General features: G+C 35.3%; 1 protein-coding gene across 1 annotated transcript in view; it reads left to right on the top strand.

Moving 5' to 3' along the window:
• The window catches only part of Su(Tpl) (Suppressor of Triplolethal), a 404282-nt gene extending 389059 nt beyond the window's left edge, over positions 1-15223 (top strand). The window contains exon 10 of the mRNA XM_081733410.1: positions 7025-15223. Within this exon, the coding sequence (XP_081589536.1) occupies positions 7025-7180 (156 nt within the window). The 3' untranslated portion in view covers positions 7181-15223. The remainder of the gene's footprint in view (positions 1-7024) is intronic.
• The last annotated feature ends 209 nt before the right edge of the window (positions 15224-15432 follow it).

The following is a 15432-nucleotide window of genomic DNA, read 5'->3' as shown; positions in this document are numbered from 1 at the left end:
GGTATTGCCTACTTAATGGCGATTCCTGATCAAAGTTTAGTTCTGGCTCTCTAGTCTTAATGTAGTATGATTCACAAATGGCGTTTTGATTTGCGAGGAAGTCTTGTAGAGCAATTTAACCCCATTTATGATGTGCTTGGGTGAATACAAGTGGTTTGATAATCCTGATACTACCTTATCTGGAACCTTCGTGTCTCTCACATGCTCTTTAAGTCTTGTTGAAACATTTCTTTTTGTCACTCCGATATAATGTTCGTTTACATTGACATATTGCTAGGTACGTGCGTGGAGAACTGAAATTATGTAGGATCACTTGATAAAAGTTGGAATTCTATGATTAAGGTAGGCAACACCACAATAAATTACTAATTATAGTGGTATTCAGAAATCTTTGAAATGACAATGAAATCTTTGAGTTTTACGTCCCACGTTTATGCCGGTTAGGCTAAAGCAGACGGTGATGATGAGTAAAGAAGAAAGTGGGAGGAAACGGGAGAACCCCGAGAAAACCCACGCACACGGTGTTTGTCCAACACAAAGTTCACTTGGCGAGGGCTGGGATCGAACCCGGGACCCCAAGCACCAGAGGTGAACGCTCTACCACTGAGCCACCGCGGCCCCCTAGTGGTATTCAGAATACGTGTAAAAATTTTATACTTACCAAAAACATTTTAGCAACTTTTCATAAACATTTTCTAATATGGTGACTGACAACTCTCATCTTCATGAAGAATAATGAAATTGTACATACCTACATGTCAAAAAAAAAAAAAAAAAAAAAAAAGTTATTCGCTGTAGTTTTCGAGTATATTTTAAGTGTGATAATTTGAGTTGAAGGATTTCAGCATTGTCCTTAAGAAGTTGTGCCTGTCAATCAATGAAGAAAGCTATCGTGTGAAGATTTGATTTAAACATTCAGGGGCTACATTCCACGAAGAAGATGCCAGATTGCTGAAATAGACAGTATTACTTACGTAAGACGGGGATTGGGAGGGGAGAGGTTACTGTATTTAATTAGTTAAACAGTCTTCTCTCAGATTGGCCGTTAGCAACAGTCTTAAGTTTCAACTGTATCGTCCGATTAATATACGAAGGTTAAATACACGTGATGTTGCTTCAGTCTTCTGGTGTGGAGTATAGGTATATATATATCCGGTCTAATATACTTTCCACTGTAGGTTCACGTCTGCTGTCGCCACTTACAAGATGCATAAGCGTAAGCGTAGAACATTTCAAATGGTGCTATGAAATACTGTGTAGTGTACGTCAGTGAGTATTGTCAAGTCCAGATTTAAATAGGTTGGAATTTATAGTACCATAAGTACCATATATGCTGGTGTGTCCGAGGGAAGATGGCAACATGCAGTAGAATATTTCCTATGCTATAGTATAAAGTAGCATTTTTGTCGAAAATTCGGTATTTACTTTTTTTTGTATAGTTTGATAGTTCAGTTGCAGCGTTATGCCGTGAAAGAAAAAGTGGAACTGAATGATTGGTAGAACTTTTCATCACACATTTCCCTTTTCATATGTTTTCAAACAAAGAGAGAGCCTTTTGCATTGTTCAGGTTGTTAATCCTTTGAATCATGGAATTATTTTGTAAACTGCTATTGACCCTCAAATCTTTTAAGTTGCGATATTAATGATAATTGTAAAAATATTACTTTGCCCAAGTGTCTTATAAGCATTTTTCGCAGAGTATAGATTATTGGGTACGTTGGAACAAATATATATATATAATATATTCTAAATTCATATGTTATCATCGTCGTCTTTTCTCCAAATCAAATTTATTTTCTGTAAGGAATTGAAGTGCACGAATCTAACTCACTCTATGGCCTATGGAACCCGTAGGTTCACTGCCGTGTTCACAAAAGCTTTCCACTGATTTCTGTAATTATCCAACTGGATCCAGTTTCTACTTTGTATTCCTATTTCTGCGGCATCCATCTTAATATTGTCCTCCCACCTGCGCCTAGATCTTCCTAATGGTCGTTTTCCTAGTGATCTTCCAGTTAGAACTTTGAAAGGGTTCCTACTTTCTTCCATCCTGGCTACATGACCTACCCACCTCAGCCTCCTAGACCTGATAATCGTAACAATGTTTGGTAAACCATATAAATTGTGTAGTTCCTCGTTATGAAATACTTAAAATGTGGAAGAACAAGGGTGAATTAAGTGTCGAGTCACGTACTCAAGTGCTTATCTGCAGAAAGTCGCTCAGTAGCCGGAGAAATCAGTCGACGCAGTGCGTCAGACGCTGAAAATGTAGTCACAAGCTGGTGTAGATATCGTACGGAAACGAACTGGTTATCCAGAAATAACTTCTCGTAAGGAAAAATTCATTAGGCCTATAAGTAAATAGAATAGATGTTCAACCGATTCGGAAGGAGCAACAAAACTACGAAAGAGCCGTTCCCAATTGGTATCAGATTGGACGGTGGTCCGAAATCTGCTTCTTTTTTCTCCTTGGGTTGCGCTTGCAGTGCAGAAATCATTCCTTCGAGCAAAAAACATTGCAAAATAGTACTCTCGGGCAAAAACAAAGAATGCACCAATGAACAATTGAAGAGAATATTCTAGACCGACGAATCTAAATTTTAACTTTTCGGTTCCCAACGCCAGATGTTCGTGCTTCACCCTCCCGATACACTCTTTCATCTCGACTGGGTAATGCCTAGAGTAAAACACGGAAAAAAGCAATGTCACTGTATGGGGATGTACTACAGGCAATCGGTTTGGTGATTTAGTTCAAATTAACGGAATAATAGAGAAAAAACTTGTATCACAACATTTAAGTGAGGCATGCAGTTCCATTAGGAACGCGAAGTTCAAGCAGTAACTTTGTGTTGCAGTAGGATAATGATTCCAAACATTCTTCTAAATTATGCAGTAAATTACCTGTAAAGCAAAGAAAAGGCTTACATCACCATAAAAATGGAATAGTCGCCTGATTTGTTACCCATCGAGCTCTTCTGGGATGAACTTCACATGACAGTCCGTGAGCACATACCAACGAATACTGAAGATCTCTGGAAGACTCCTCAAAGCTGTTGGAGCCACATAGCTTTACAAAGTTAAAGTGGTCAAACAAATGTTTGGAATTTGTAATGCTCTTATCAAGGCTAAGGTTCTGCATTTCGATGAACGCAGACTTCCTCAATAAATTTTTCTCAGTGGAAATATAAAGGTAATCAAGAGAGTTCTGTCACTTTTTGTGGAGGTTGGCCCTCACACCGTGAGTTGAATGCGAATGGAAATAAGGCGAACGTCAGTTGTTGGTGTGGGTATATCCAACATACTATCTGACTGTGGCAGTTCAGTTACACCGTGAACTTGCGCAAGGACAGAGTGAAAATGGGACCTCCACAGAGCGTCATATGGGCGTGTATGTTGTACGAGTTCAGATTGGGGCAAACGCCGCTGCAGTGGGGCGGAAGATATGCCAGGCCTTTGGTGAGGGTGTCATGACTACGCGAACAGTGCAGCGGTGATTTAACAAGTTTAAAGACGGTGACGAAACACTCAAAGACGCACCACGTATCGAAAGACCAACACATGTGCAAAATGAAGATCTTCAGGTAACAATTGAGGCGAACATATTGGCCAGACATATGAGGAACTGGGACTACAATTCAATGTGAGCGGAGAAACCATTCGGCAGCACCTCCATCAACTTGGGAAGCACTACATGTTGCGTCGATGGGTCCCACATGATTTGATTCCGAGCCATAAGGCAACTCGAGCAGACACCTGTGTTTCTTCGCTATCTCGTCTGAGTAAGGAGCCATTTCTGGACAGGGTGTTGATATGTAATGAGAAGTGGGTCCTATACGAAACTCCATGGCTCCGTCATCATTGGTTAGCATCCCATGAACCAGTTCCAAAACAGCCGAAACCAGCACTGCACCAAAATAAGATCCTTCTGTGTGTTCGGTGGACTGCTCGCGGCATCCTGCATTGGAAACTGCTACCAGCTGGTGAGAGCAATCAAGAAAAACGCAAAACTTTGAAACCAGCAATTCTGAATCGCAAAGGTGTCCTCCTGTTACAGGACTACGCAAAGTCCCACGTGACTAGGATGACCCGGTACACCATTCTACGCCTTGGATGGGGAACACTATTGCGTCCGTCATACTCCCCGGACATTGCACCGTCCGATTATCACCTGTTCCATTTCTTAGACAATTACCTTAGATGATACCAGTTCAAATCCCTAGTAGAGGTGCAAAGTGCCTTCTTGATACCTTCTTCGCTTTACGTCCTATCAAGTTATACCGTAATGGAATCCATGGCCTTCCAGAACATTGGCAGAAGGTGGATGCTGAGGACTATTTTTAGGGGCAGGGGTTTTTCGCAATTTGAAATTAAACATTTCTTATTTTGTCGCATTTTGAGATATAAAATGTCTCATTTTGTCGCTAAGTAAATTATTTTACAAACTCTAATATAAATTATACAAATTCTAATGTAAGCCCAATATAAATAATAAGCAATAAATCAGTAATGCTGCTTAGGACAATGAAGTTATTCTTTATGCAGTTACTAGCAACAAATTACTTCTTTCTTCTTTTACAAGTCCAAAAACTTAAAATACACTAGCACAGTATCATCACGATTGCCATTACAAAATACCACACATTGTATTAGTTATACATCGAAAACGTATATACATATAAAAACACATACATACAATACATTAGTGCAGTATCTTCTAGTATATCTCGTCTGCAAAGTATTATTCTGATGAAAAGTGCAGCATGTTGCATGTTTCAACATTTCCTTCTTTCATTTGTAGCTTTCTATCATTGATTACCGAGAAAAAAAAAAAACTTTCACAGTCAGTATTCGTTATTGGAAGCCATATTGCCGACAGGCACAAGTTATTTAAATTTAAATTTTTCTTCCCTTTGAAAAATTGTACTTTTTATTTCTGTATTTTAACAACTAAAATTGACGTTTTTAAAAATTCGCAATCTGTCGCGTTTTACGGCACATTTCGCTCAAAATGTCAGTTATCGCATTTTGTCGCGACTTCAAAATACCTATTTCCTTTCTCAATCTGACGTAGTTCGTTGGAAAACCAACTCTCGGCTTTGTAGGAAAACTTTCGCGATTTCGCAACTTGCGAAAAACTCCTGCCCCTAACTATTTTTTGATCTTCCAGGTACGTCTTAGGTGGCATATCAATGTTCGAAGATGGCGGGTGAAGAAGCGACAGAACTTGCAAAACAAGTCCAACAAACATGGGTTTTTATGGATACATATTATGTTGCGTGGAACAGAGATCAACAATTTCAGAGAAGACCTAATAATTTGGTTTCAAGGATTATACGAACCGCACTGACAAGGAATTTTAACTTAAATTTTGGACTATTAAGACAGAATATATAACTTATACCAAGCAAACCAATAAAGTGTAATAAGGAATACAGTTTGAAGCTGCCTAAATAAAACCTAAACCCTACTTCTGGGATAAAGAAAAGAAAAAGACAAAAGCGTACTCAGACTTTTGACAACGACTGCTGTTCACTTCCGATCGCACGATATCACAAGCATTTTCTTTAAGTTATCCATAGCTAAGTTACGTGATCTGTCCGTAAGTGTGAAAACTATCTTCCACATCTATCAATGTAAAAGGACGTCTCAATCTTGGTATCATACTTTCCCTGTATTCAGTTCGTCAACAGTGATCCATCCTCTCCGGTAAGGATCGTTAATTTCCTTATTAATAATGATCTGCATTTCACGATAGCGGCAAACAATGTGACTTGTGTTTCCGGTAGAAAGGTAAACAAAACTTTTAAGAAGCAGAAAATGGCTAGATATGACATTTTGCGACAGTTACTGGTCCTTAGCCATGACACAATCCATGCGTCCCACTCTGTTCTTTGTTTTTCAACTGTTCGTCTGTACACTTTATAGTCAATCTGAGTTTAAACCCAGTTACTGCTTAAAGAATTCAATTGTCGAAAGGCCTTAAATATAGTACGGAGAAAGGGACACCATGGGCGAGCTCTGTTGTATCTAGTTGGACCAAAAGCCATTTGAACATTACCAAACTATTCCGCATTCTCAGTTCCATCTTCCACTTCAGCATCGTACCATATATACTTGAATGTAAGACGCATCTGGATATTCAATAAAGCAATTCAGAATTTGATAGTACGAATTAAATCATATGAGTTTATTTGTTCAAACTAAACATTTAAATATAAAGATTAAAAAGAGAACAAAGGTACTATTTTACAGTGTGAACAGACGACATCCTGGTTAAGCACTTTCACTGTCTGAAGAAAACTTTCATTATCACATGTATGCGGATTTGTATGCTATTCCAAAACGACCTCCCATTTTATACCTGAAATTTTGGCAGAAAAAGTGCGTCTTAGACTCGGGTATATACGGTATTCTTTATTCTACAGGATCTGGCATTAACGTCGAACTTAAACTAAAAGCTTTATTTTATTTACAATATAACAACCTACAATATCCCACTTGATATAACATCTTGTGCTAATTGGATGCTTTGATCAATCAGAACCTATAACCAAAAATTCATCTTACACTTTCCATTGTTTGCACAAACTAATGTTATACAACTTTTCAACAACTTGAGTCTGTATTACTAGATTAACTATCTTCTATCCAAAAGTGCGGAGAGAAAAAGATATGAATTTAGAAAATGTCACAAATAATTGAAGCGCTTGAAGGATAAAGGTGTTATGTTACATTTTTCAGAACGTTGAATTCTAGCGGTTCATGCACGTGTTATATGTTAGTCATGGTACATAACACATCATTTAGTGAGTCCTCGTCCTATTGAAGAGATTTGAAAACGATGAAGGGGGTATGTTAACAGACATACTTGTGAAAGTTAATTTACTCGAAATGTACAATTTGTTACATACCGCTTCAATTCCGTGTAACATAGGAATAATTATTTTTCTGGGGTATCTCGTATTATTATTATTATTATTATTATTATTATTATTCCATGTTTAATTGCATATTTCATTGTAGGAGATTAAAGACCAAATTGTGAAGGAATATCAAGAGAACAAGAAGGACCATCGGTACCAAGAAGCCAAGCGACGCTTTCAGTACTTGCATGAGAAGCTGTCCCATATAAAACGTCTGGTACTTGAATATGATTCTGCACAAACTAGTGGATACTGACCCTGTCCAACACCTGCCACCCCTCTCAGTCATTGTCGTGAAAAATGGGGATAACACCATGCTGCCTTTTCTCCAAGGACTTACCAACAAATTCAAGTGAGGAATCTCTAGTTGTAAGGATTGGGAAGTGTGAATACTTTATACAGGTGCTGACAATTACAATCCGTATAGAAAACTGGGTGAGACGAAGCCTCACGTAATGTTTCGAATAGTTTTGCCAAATATGAATGTGGTGTTCCACACTTCCTATTATCTGTCTATATAAATATATATATATATACATATATATATCGTTTTGTACATATAGATAGATACTTCCCTATGCAGTCTGTGGGGTGCTTCTTTTTAGCATTCCAGATAATTAGATGGACTACAGTAGATATGGTACAGTTAGGCACAGTTTATGTTGGGAGTAAGTTCTTGCCATGACATGTCCTCCCCTTCTAAAGTTTTCCAGTGAGAAATATATATATATATTTAAGGTAAATTTTGTGTGTATATCAAAATCCGTTTGGGGGATAAATCCTCGTAAGTGCCGACAGTAGTAACATAATGTGAATTCATTGGAGATAGGATTTTTTTTTACACCTGTCTCTGCAGGGTTAGTGAGAGCTAGAGACTCGAGTTAATTATTTTGAGAATGATTCAGTACTACTAATTAGTACCCAGGAATAATAGCCTAATTTTTTTTTACACTAAAAATAAAATGTCTAAAGTCTGTATTTCATTAGAATAATAAAAGAATGTATGAGTACGCATTCTTGAGTAATGATTCTGTAGTTTGCAATAGTTATAATTGTTTTTTGAAATCTTGTCAATAATTCTTGTATTACAAAGTCTGATTCTATGCATTTTCTGATCAATCGCTGTTCCCTATTTGTTTTACTGTACAGATGTCTGTAATAATAATAATAATATCCCAATATTTGTAAAGTTAAATTGATTGGAATGTTGGAAACATTTGGGCTAAATGCTGCTTGTCTAACAATTTCGGTTTGTTTATGGATATTCTAATATTTTAGTGCATCGAAAAAGAAAGAAAAAAGTTCAGGTAATTTGATTTTGGTCTAATGAATGTAAGGAAATCTACCAAAAAATCTTACTGAAGTTTGTAAAAATATTCCTTACAGAAGCAAAATTAAATAGGACGAAACCGATAACGTCGCATAATAGTGTTGAAACTTGTAAGGTTTCTTTATTGTGTCAATTTAGATTTTACCTGTAGAAATAGGTACTCCAGTAGAAGACTGAATATGTAATAATTTTATTTTCAGTACGTATTGTGATCAATAAACTGCATAATGTATTTTATTTTGTCAATTGTGGGTTCTAGTGATCAGGAAGGGATCAGCATTTGGGTATAAATTGAGGCAAAGCAAAACGGGGAATCTTTCATGTCAAAAACATCAGACCACATGCACAATTTGTGTATCTGTAAGTGCGATTTTTTTTTTAAATTCTAGAAAAGGGGAAAAAAGTAACATACTGGGCTGTGCTCTGTACTGTAAAGATGCAATTCTAATGGTGTTGGAACCGCCATTTTTATTTAACTGTGATGTCTTTGAAGGATATGCTCATTTCTACATCAGTCATATTGTGAACTATAGCCAAGCAAAGCTACTAACCGATGCCCTGCCATGTTGGCTATGTAGTTTCCTTGTTGTTGCTTGGCTGTGATGATGTATACATGTTTAAAAAAATCTTTTATGAAAATTGGTTGCGTGTTGTATAAGGCAACCTAATGGTAACTGTGTTTGTCCATTTTTCCACAGTCAAGCCATGGCTGAATCTTTGATGACGACTGGAAAGTAACAAATGATTTTTGTCCTATTTTTTTTTTTTTTTATCTCTGTGTATTACTATACTACTACCACTACTACTACTTCCTTTCGACATACTTACCTACACATGGATATTCTCTGCATCGATACGTGCCACGAAAAGCAATGTCCTAACGACAGAAAAATGTGTTTATGCCAACTGATAATTTAAAATTGGAATATGAATTCGAGAACCTTTTCCGTTAAGCTTCAATTACGCAATATAGAGGTTCAAAGTTGTTGCTGTTGTAATATTCATTGATACTAACTGGGTGTTTGTACTGTCTTGTCGAAGATCTCGCCTGAAGTTCCGTTGAAAAGCTAAGGGCAGTGGTACGTTTCTACTGCATGTGATGATTCTTTCCGACCTTTCGAATGCCATTATTCCTATAGAGTAAGACTTGAAGAAGGAATCGACACTCGCTTGAAATGTTAAAAGCAATCAACACAGTAGAGAAGTTTTTAATTTAAATAACATCTATGTGGATTGAAAGTAATTGTTGTTGAGATTGGCATAATACCTCCTCCTGTGCATGTTCGGGTATTGTTTTTAACTTCTAATAAAGGGTTCAAAATCAATGTTGGTAAATGGTATTTCCCTAATACAAGTGTAGAGTCTTTAAGAAACCGTTTGCGGCGTAACTACATATAGAGGAACAGTTTATTTTCTCTAAGCACAGTATATATATATATATATATATATATATATATATAGTCAAAATATAAGGTACTTATATGTTTATTTTTTCTTCAATTTTTTTGAAAGAGTAGTAAATATCCGGAAATTCAGAGAGTAAATATACAGATAACTTACTCTGAAAAAAACAGAGTAAGTTATCTGTAGAGGTAGATGCTTTCCGTTTCAAGTGTGTCCTTGCTGGCGCTGCTGTCGGTGTGTGTTTTGCCGTACCTCCCTCGAAAGAGAAGGAACAAGTTTTTGTAGCCGAGATCTTTCAATAGCTGGATGCAGATAGCATTGCCACAATGAACTATTTCACGGGGTTTGCTGTGCACTGCCTTCGCTAACATCAAACGACTGAATCACAAATTGGCAACATATCCGCGGTCATTCACTTCTTTTTCAAAAGCAAAGAGAGAGATTCTTCCGTAAGAGGGCGATGGAGATGGAGCCAAAGTACGTTTCGCATATTTTCCGACGGCACACTTGAAATAAAAAGGCTCTAGAGAAGCTAAAACGTTCAAGTAGAAATCAAAAACTAAATACAAATAAAGAGAAAAATTAAACCTGAAAGTGAATACAAAATGATCAAGAATGCATAAGCATGTAAGTATCATGTATTTTTGGTTCGTATAAATCGGGATGGTTTCTATACATTGCTTGATAGTTCACAGGATCAGAAGTATCGGTAAATGATGTAACAAACTTTAATGATAAGTGTGTCTGAAACAATTGCGTGCTGTACTAGCAGGGAGCTCATTCAAGGCTGTACAAACTAGGTTAATAGGGCATTATGCAATTTTCCATTTAGTTATTTTATCAGTTCTAATATTAGTTATTTTATACGATTTTCCTAATTTTTTGATTCGTACTTTGTATACAGCTCTTAATAATATAAACAACAAATTTTCTTTCTTATGTTTTGAGTAGGTTGTTTCGAGTATCCCTATTATAATTTTGATGCAATTACTTCTGTTCTATTTATTATAATTATTCCTCATTCCAATGTTTGTCGATTTTAAATTACAAATTATTCTAACGAATTGAAAGTGTTTGAGCAGCAGATGTAGGCGTACAGTCTGCGTTGGAAAGTAGTCTTCTACGAAAAAAAAAAAAAATATTTCACTAATTACTTCTTCATGGTTTATCAGACAAAGCTTTTTAATCTTAAAGTAGCGTGTCTTTAATTTTCAAAGAACGGTTTTGAAAGTAGGGTGATTAAGTCCGAAGTTTTGGCCTCATGAAAGTCTTAGCTTTCTGTATTACAAGTTCCAAACCTAATCTTTTATATGGTTTCGTATTTGATTTTATAAAATGTGTTAAAAGTGATAAATCATGATATTCACGTGTTTTTTTTTTCTTTTTTCTTTTAACTTTTAATCTTTATAACAGTTTCATGTTTAAGATAGTAAACTTGTAATGCTTTCTTGAGATAAAGTCCTTTTCGGTCATTGAGTCGACTTTACAGTTCTATTAAATGTAATAATTTTTGATTATCTTTTTTGTTACTTACAAAGCAAATATTTTTCTAATTTCCCATTTAAATGTGGAAGATCAAATCCAATGCAGTATATATGCGATAGGAATGTATTCAGATCATATCGAAAATTGTGTTCTTATTTTAAAGTGAATATATTAGGTGAAAACATTGTTTTTAGTAAGATTAATCTGTAAGACATTATTTCTAAATTTGAGGTGTAAAATTCAAAAAATTTAATATTACATAACTAGAAAACATTTGCTTTCATATTTCTGAAATTCGATTAACGCAGGTTGAATCAACTGTGAAGTAACTACGAGTAACTGTGTTGGTATGTTTATGTATGTTACTGTTATCTTGACTTGTGATTAGTTGCAAAACATAGGCGGTGGTCATTTGGGTTAACGGAGAAACTTTAAAATGCTGTAGGGATAGCGAAACGCTAAGCGATATTACTGATAATCCAGCATTGGAAATAATTTTTGGGAAACTAAGACGTGCAAAGCACATATCAAATTGCTTGGATGTGCCGTATTATATGAGAATAATATGTGTATCTATGTATGTCTTGTGTGTATTTGGTAGGATAGATGGTTGTGTCTGTATGCATGATGTGCGGGTGGGTGTGATTGTATGTTTGAATGTTTTAAAAAAGCGTGAGTGACAAAAAAGTAACTTCGTGTGCACTTATTTAAAAGTCTGTGAGAAAAGAGATGTTAAAGGATATTGCAGGCAGCTGGTAAAATGGATCCCCCTTTCCTCCCCGTACCTCTTTAAAATTAATTGTACTGTGTTCTGGGCAGAATTCTCTTTTTCTTCTTTGTTTTTGTCGAATGAGATGGCTAGAAGTGTCTGCGTGGTTGGTATCAAATCCATATGTTATGTTCAATCCATCACATATACACATGATATGAAATTTATCTAATTATTTATTATGGTTAAATAGAAAAAGTGTTGTGTATACTTTTAATTTAATAGCTGAAAATTGCGAAATCATTAATTATTTTCTTTTTTTAAAAAAAAATATCTTTAAGTAAATTATAGCTTACATACTTCATAGAAATGCCACAATGTAAATTACTAGAGCCAGTGTCAATGATATATATGCAATTATGATAATTTGAATTTTCAATTATTTCGTTCTTGTGGATGTGCAGGAATAAGAAAAGTGTGTGCACAATAAGGAAAAAAAATTGCTGCTATGCAAAACAGTGAAAAGCCGCACTAGCGTTAAAAAATTACATTTATAAAAGAGAAAGTTGAAAAAAAGTCAAGTAAAATAAACTGTATTATTTCGCATTTTTTTTCCCTTTTCGTAATGAATTGAAAGCAAATCCGAAGTATTGAATAGTATTATTTTTTTTTCATATTATATTTTTTTCAAATTGAGATATTACATACTGCTTGAAGCATAATCTTGATACGAAGGAGCGATTTCCTGTACACAATAATATGGATTTGTTCTAAGGCTGGAAAACTAGAAAGGAATAGTAGCTGTGTAGATAATTAAACCTCACTTTTAGAAAAAAAATGTATGTTGATGTGTAATTTTTCATGAAAGAGTAAAGACTAGTGTGTGTATATGGTCTTGTAATTAAAAAGAAAAAAGAAAACCGAGTTGATCATACAAAACTTAAGATTATTATTATTTTTTGTTGCAAGTTTTAAAAAAATACAAAAAAAAAAGTTCTATATTTGTCAGTAATGGTGGTTGGATACTAAATGTTTTTCTTCTTTTTTTTGCCTGAAAAATGTCGCTATGTTGCCAATTTATAGATGCAAACAGAGCCATGCAAATGTTTATTGTATATAGGCATGTAAAATATATATACTTATATATATATATATACGTATATCCCCATCTCTCTTTTCAAAGTTTGTAAGCACAGTGTACATTTTAAATTTAATCCAGTGATGAAGAGCTGCTTCCCAAGTGGTTTTTGTCAGTTGCAAAAACAAACAAACAAAAACGAATGGTCAATTCAGTGTTATATACTGTTTACGTTAGCCTAGTGTTAGCTTTTTTTGTTACAACTTAGCCGTACTTATAATGGTTTGGCAAGTCCAAAACTGTTAACTAGAAAAAAAGAATCTGGAAAGATTGTAATTGGGAACCAAAAGGAATTTAAAAAACCTAATTAATGTACGAGGAGAAGTCGAAAAGTAAAGGGAGCTTGAGACAAGATACATTTATTCTAGTGATAGAAAACTGAAACATAAATTATTTTTCTACATAATTTATACCTCCGTGCTTCAACGCACTCTTCCCAACGTTTCACAAGTTTTTTGGTTCCGTCGAAAAAAAGAAAAAAAATCGGTTGCACCGCTTCAATGACTTCTACATCGATTGCGAATCATCTTCCCCTGAGCGCTTCCTTCAATGGTATGACTGATATGTAAAGTATTGGCGATTTCGTCACTGTGATTCGTCTGTTTTCCGTCACCTGTCCTCAGTCGTTGATGTCGATAGCCTGCCCCATCTTTCCTTGTCACATAAAGAAGTTTGGAAACGCTCTATCCATTTATAATCTTGCTTCGCGATCAACAGCTGTCATCATACTGCGCTTGCACTCGACGAATAATTTCCGCAGGTTTAACATTTTCCGGAAACAAAAAGCGAATCACTACCCACATTTCCTCCTTGGTACAGATCGACAATGAAGCTGCCGTGTTTAATAGTCTGCTACATTCCAACGACAAACACGGGAATAAGAGTGACACGTTGCCTAGAAGTGTCGCAGACAGACACTAATTCATCAGTGGATACTAGCAGTGTTACCAAACTCTAATGCGAGAAATTGCAAGTTTTTCTTTACCTTTGGACTTCCTCTCGTAATTGTTGACGTTTAGTTATTTGGGATATGGAATTATTGCAGGTACTGTTGCTAACATGATTACGAAGGAAAATTAAAGTACTTATTGTCAGTTACTTAATGAACAACGCATGGGAGTACACACTAGAATAAACCGTAGATGGATTGTAAATGCTTTGAGAAAAATGTAATGTACAATATGGTGCTGATGATAATTTTTTGGATTCGTATGTTTTCTTTATGTACGTTTTTTAAATTTTTGATATACAAATTGTAAGACTGTGTTTCCCTTGTCTAACGAATGTCAAGTGCTTACATGTGGTAACAACGATCAAAAAGCAAATGAGTTCTGTTTTGATAAATGCTGACACTAGGTTAATGCAAATGGTAGCTGTTCAGAAGAACTGAACCCCGGTGTATCTCACGAAAACAGGTTGAAGGACGTTGGTGATCCCTATCACACATCAATACTACAGTAATTTATATATGTAGCATACCAATTGGGACCACATTATAGATGATAAATATATAAATATATATTCGAAATAATAATAATTATTTAATCATTTTTTTAAAGAACTAAAATATTCTGGGGGAAAAGTAATTTATTACATAAAACAAAAGTTATTGGTGGAGGATGCTCGTCGGTGGTTATATTGTTAATATATTATGATGCGTATGTTTGTATGATCATATAAGCAGCCATATTCTCAAAATAACTCTACGTTTCTAATTGAAAAAAAAAAAATAATTTATTGTTCGTACGAACGATGAAAGAATTAAAAAATCCAGATGTATGAAATGTTGATTAATCAAAAGCAGAGTTTTTCGCTTCCAAGATGCTTGTTAAGTTTGATTTTTTCTGAAAGAAAAAAAAAAGTACTTAATAGGTGCGGATATGCATTTGTTTTTATGTACAATGAAAACGTTCTTTGTTATTTGTAACCTGAGTTAGCAGTTTTGTTGCCTTGTCCTTGTTAATAAGTAAAAATGCAGTTTTGCACTCTTCGGAATATCTATCAATGTTAATTAAAAGGGCTTTTTGAAAGAAAGGAAAAAGAGGCTAACTGTTATATTTTTATGTAGAAGTGCCACTTGGGAAAGCCCAATTCTGATGTCCATCATGCAGGTAATGATAATGACGGTATTTTTTTTGTTGAATGTGTGGGACTCTTGTTGAATGGTGTACACTTAAAATATAAATACTGAGAAATAAAATCCTATACTTACGCATGCAGCATTCAAAACGAAGTGTGTCTTTTATTTCGTGACCTCTTTTTTTAATCTTAAATGAGTTTTTTCTGATTTTGTGACTGATAGACACCCTGTAATATGACCACGGTGGCTCAGTGGTAGAGCATTCATTTCTGTTACGTGAGCTCCCTCGTTCGATTCCATCTCGTGCTAAGTGGGTTTTCTAGAAGTTTTCACACTTTCATCGTTCCACCATTTCGTTCACT

Source organism: Thermobia domestica, chromosome 12 (genome assembly GCF_964235325.1).
Source record: "Thermobia domestica chromosome 12, izTheDome1.hap1.1, whole genome shotgun sequence".
NCBI lineage: Eukaryota > Metazoa > Arthropoda > Insecta > Zygentoma > Lepismatidae > Thermobia > Thermobia domestica.
Note: the sequence above shows the minus strand (reverse complement) of the source record. Positions and strands in the feature narration are given on the sequence as shown.